At 33.4% G+C, this 5000-nt stretch overlaps 1 protein-coding gene across 4 annotated transcripts in view; it reads left to right on the forward strand.

Annotated features, from left to right (window-relative positions):
• Nucleotides 1-5000, forward strand: part of LOC137655277 (CD109 antigen-like) — a 1052697-nt gene that overhangs the window by 629346 nt on the left and 418351 nt on the right. For all 4 annotated transcript variants that reach the window (XM_068389166.1, XM_068389176.1, XM_068389172.1 and 1 more), the window contains one exon: nucleotides 3270-3410. In XM_068389166.1, the coding sequence (XP_068245267.1) occupies nucleotides 3270-3410 (141 nt within the window). The remainder of the gene's footprint in view (nucleotides 1-3269; nucleotides 3411-5000) is intronic.

Consider the following 5000-nt stretch of genomic DNA (forward strand, 5'->3'; position numbering starts at 1 on the left):
AGAATGTTTAGGGATAACAAATATTTAAAATGTAATCACATTTTACTGTATAGAAGACGAAATTATAGATTGAGATTCAAAATCCCATATACCACTCAAAGATGTAGAGGTTCGTGTGACGTCACAATCCAATCCCTCCTGCTATCGGCGCGTGAGAAGACTTTATAATCTATCCATCTTGCTTTCCACCATGAGTAATATAAAGTAGATGAAGATTAACCCAATTCCTTATCTGCAATAGTCTTTTATCATTTCAGTTATACAAGTCAGTAGTGCATTAGTATTATCCATATCAGTCATTTGTGAAGAACTCTGTTTCACACATATTTTGGTTTAACAAACTTTTGATGGTTTATTTGGTGTTTAGCTTGGTAGCCCAACTGATCATTTCGCAATTTATAAAAATATGATATATTTTCTATAAATGTTTTCTCTGTATCATCACTCGTACGGCATAGTGTGCCTTGGCCCACCATTCAGGGAGTATGGATCGGGTGTTGTTAATTTACATCGCCATATCCACAAAGTATAGTGTTTTTTATATATGAATTGTATTGTTTATCTTCTTTTCTTTCACTTGGGCGAAATTGGGGTAATAGTTGATAACTTCTGATGTTTCTTCAAGTATCGGGCTATATGTAGTGAAGATGTATAAGTTTATATACCATCCATATTTTCACTGTTTTATTATGATCGAAGATATCATACAATTCATCACCTCTGTTTTTACCTGCTTTGATAATTCTATGTACTTATGACCTTTCTTAGATATCAGGTTAAGGGCCTTTGTACAAGGGTGAAAAAAAATATACTATCCAGAAGATGAATTATATTTTTCTCAGAAATTTGTTGTTTATTAATTCACTAGCGGATATACGAAACAAGTTATAAAAGAGAGAGGTAAAAATTGTAGCTGTAACAGAGATATATTTAAACAAAATTTAATAATCAAGCTAATGAAAAAAAAAGGTTGATAAATCCTAAAAAGACTGACAAACCCACCTTTATCCTAAGTTCTTAAAAGTAATCCTTATACAAGTGTCTTCATAAATTTAACCTCATCTAAAAATCTGGAAGAATACATTATCATCTGTAGTTCCGTGGATTACTGAACTCATAATTATAATTTATAACTCATATTGAATACATTCTGAATGTTTATGAGCTGTCTGTAAAACACGGTTCATAAAAAAAAGAAGAAAAATTATCTGATATTAGAGTTAATCTAAAATTGTACCAAAAACGATTATTTTATTTTTGGTAGTTTAAAAGAATTTCCCCAACAGTGGCATTTCCTAATCATCCTTACTCTAATAATCGAGATAATGAAAAAAAAAAACAATTGGTTTTCACTATTACCCTTTCAAGTGACATTTACCCCTTTTTCCAGTAGGCTATGGGTGGCAATAGGTGATGTAGGCTAGTAGGAAGATGAAATTGGAAAAAAAATTAATATTAAAAAAAAAAACGAATAAACTGTCAAAATTATAATTATGTAGTGATTTTGTCCTTGGTATAAAGGCTTTACGGGAACATTAACAGTATATTTTTATCAATATAAAATTCATTTTGTGTACTGTTTGAAAGATGAAAATATTGAGATGTTTTGTACGTTTCTGGCACGTATTTCCTATGGTTTTGCAAGTTTAGAAGGAAAATCACGTTTTTCTCACTATGATAATTAATTATTCGGTGATAAGTGCTCTTGAGAAAATTATTCAATGTCCTCACTGATAAAGTAGTTTCACCAGGTTTGCTAAGATTTTCAATATTTATATAGTATTGCATATTATGACTGTGTGGAATTGGTTTTTAGCTGTTTTTGGTAAAATTAAATAGGCCACCTGTAGATCCCTAATGCGGGTCACTTATCAAACAGTGAATAGGTTTGGATGCATAGTTCTATTCACCTAAACTACGGATCTTTAGTAATAATAATTATAATGATATATTTACCTTCAAATAAACTGCTACCTTTTTTTTATAATTTGCTGGTTTTCAAGTTTAGTGCGTCTAGTAAAATGAAGAATGTAGCAATATGAACATTTAATTCAAAAGATAGTTTAGATGATAATTTGTGATCGTGTTTTGGGGTGTTCTAAGCACGTACAGTAAGTTGTGTAATTTTTTTTTTTTTTGGAAATAATGGGTAATCCGGTCTGAGTAATCGAAATAATGGCAGAAATTCTTTCTTAATGGAAAGGCAGGAATCATTTCACCAATTTTCTTAAAATGCTTACCCTCTTTCATTTCCTATTCTTCCTGCTAAATAGGAAAATGATGGTAACGACATATATTATTAACCTTAAGTAAAGAGTATCAAAACGACCCGAAAAAAAGGATTGAAAAAAAAAAAAAACAATAAAATGTTACTTTTTTTTCAAGTCTTTAAAAAGATTTTCTGAAAATTCACAATCGACATGTTCTGCTCAGAGCATTACAATAATTACACAGACACCTTCAATGGATTATAAATTCCATTTTAATTAAAACTGCATTAATTATATTGAATATCAGCTCTACTGAGACTTGTCCCAAATGGTTAATTAATTTTGTTAATTACCCTACCATGTACATAACAAAGAAAGAAATGATTTCAATCTATTTATAAATAGATCAGTGATACTTTCTGGTCTGGCAAGCATTAATCACAATTAAATTAAAAAAGATTATAATTATATTAAAGCTCTTTATGATCATTGTACTTAAGATTTTAATTCTTTTAATAAACTGAAATTTATTAATTAGAGGACACACCCCAGATGTATCATACCAAAATCAAGAAGTAAATTGACATTAAAAGGAAAAATCCTTTCTCATCCATGTGCTTTGAATCAAGTTTAATTGTTGATATATATATTTTTTTCAATAATATTCAAATAACATAAAGGATATTTAATAATTCATTAGGCAAGCCAAATCACTATAGGAACAATCGCGCTTAAACTATATGTTTAATAAAAAAAGAAAAAATATATACAACCCTATGGTGCTTCCATGCACAGCACAGAAGGTTCACACAAACAGTTTGCAAACTTTGTTGTCAAATATCGCTGCAGGCATCTGAATTTTGAATACTTTTTAGGACTTTTTGGATATACGTAACTATGAATAAGGAGATTAAGGAATATGTACGAGAGAGAGAGAGAGAGAGAGAGAGAGAGAGAGAGAGAGAGAGAGAGAGAGAGAGAGAGAGAGAGAGATCCTTTATTTTAAATGAGCAAATGTCATATTTAATTGCTAAAGTTTGACGTATTTTTTCTTGACAGTGTCGAGAAGGTCCTGTCTCTCTGGACTTCCACTTGAGCTCCGAACCCGAATACGGCGAGTGGAAGATCCGGGTGGAAGCCACGAATTCCTTCGTCGAACATACGTTCATCGTGGAGGAGTACCATCGACCCAGATTCGAGGTAAGTGACCTGAGAGCAGGGTTTAAACTTTTAAGGTAATTACTTTATTTTCAGGTAATTTGAATGATTTAAAGGAAATATAATATTTGTAAGGTAATTTCGGTTTACCTAGCTTCAAATTTAAGGAAGTTAGAACAGTTTTAAGGTAATGTATGGTAAAAAGGAGCAGCATCTAAGGAATAGCTACATGCTCAAGTTTAAACCCTGCCTGAGAGATTTCCTGTCGTATTTATATGGGCGTTTTATGAACATCTGGTATCGCAACAATTAAATTTATAACGATACTATTAGAATTAGAGTATCATGTCGCTGCTGGTTTTTATTATGGAAAGCTGTAGATTCAAAATCATCCAATTCCCCTTATAATGGCGTTCATCTGTTCGATCAAAATTTAATAAGGTAAGATTGTTTATATCAAATCATATTTTGACAGCGTTTATTTTTAAGATACATAGCGACATTGATACTCTCAAGTACATAAAGGAAAGAAGCATCAAATCTTGTTACTAATCATCGGTAGTTATGTTAGGAGCATTCTCTCTTCTTTTTTCTCTTATCATTTCCAGGATCGAAACTGTATTTGTTATCTGTTTACAGATTTTGTTTGGCACTGTGTATAATGCAAGTGGCGTGCACAGAATCATAAGTGGTACCTAAACCTGTCAATACCTTGACTCAAAAAGAAATATATCATCAGTGATATTGTGCCTCGGATTATACTGAGATGGCAAAAACTTGGGAAATATGTCTCTTTGGAGATGACAGCAACGCGCACAGCCTAACAATTCCCAGAATTTGGAGGTCATTATCGTACCGCCTGCCTCTTCATAGTCATCATCATCATCATCATCATCTTTGTGCACGTCACGTCGATATGGAATTTTTGTATGGGGGTCAAAAGATAAGTTATGGGGAACTGTAAAATTGGCCGTCGTTTGAACTGTTAAATTGACCGTCGTCAGGTACTGTAATGTATTGGTTGGATTTCGGCTTTTGTTTAGAGAATATTAATGCATGGATCAGAAGCGTGGTCTCTAAGGCGATGAAAGGAAGCAAAGATTGAGAGAACAGAAATGGGACTTCTCAGGTGGATTATGAGAATATTACTGCTTGTAAGATTGGAAAATTACGAAATAAAAGGCATGGCACGCGTAGTAAAGATTACAATGGGGATAAAAGTGCCACGACTGAGATGGTGTGGGAACGTGTTGAGGATGGATGGTGATGAGGGAGTGAGAAAGACTCAGGAAGAACTTGTTATAGGAAGGGGATATAGATTGAGAGAGAGAGAGAGACAGACAGACAGACAGAGAATTAGATGGCGAGATAAGGTGAAGGATGGTATGAAGAGAAGAGATTTGATGGAATAGGATACCTTTGATAGAAAGGATTGGAGAGAGCCCAACGGGCAACCGATCCTTTAATGTAGGGATAATGGGGGGTGGGGGGGGGGGGGGGGGGGCGCTTGTTCCTCCTCGTCGAAATCCATAAAGACTTAAAGGAATTAATGCTCTCAGTGTTGTTTTCTTAAAAGTCTAAGAAAATCATAGTCTCGTCCGTGATCTTTCAGTCCACTCTTGTCATCTTGGA

Source organism: Palaemon carinicauda, chromosome 1 (assembly GCF_036898095.1).
Source record: "Palaemon carinicauda isolate YSFRI2023 chromosome 1, ASM3689809v2, whole genome shotgun sequence".
Lineage (NCBI taxonomy): Eukaryota > Metazoa > Arthropoda > Malacostraca > Decapoda > Palaemonidae > Palaemon > Palaemon carinicauda.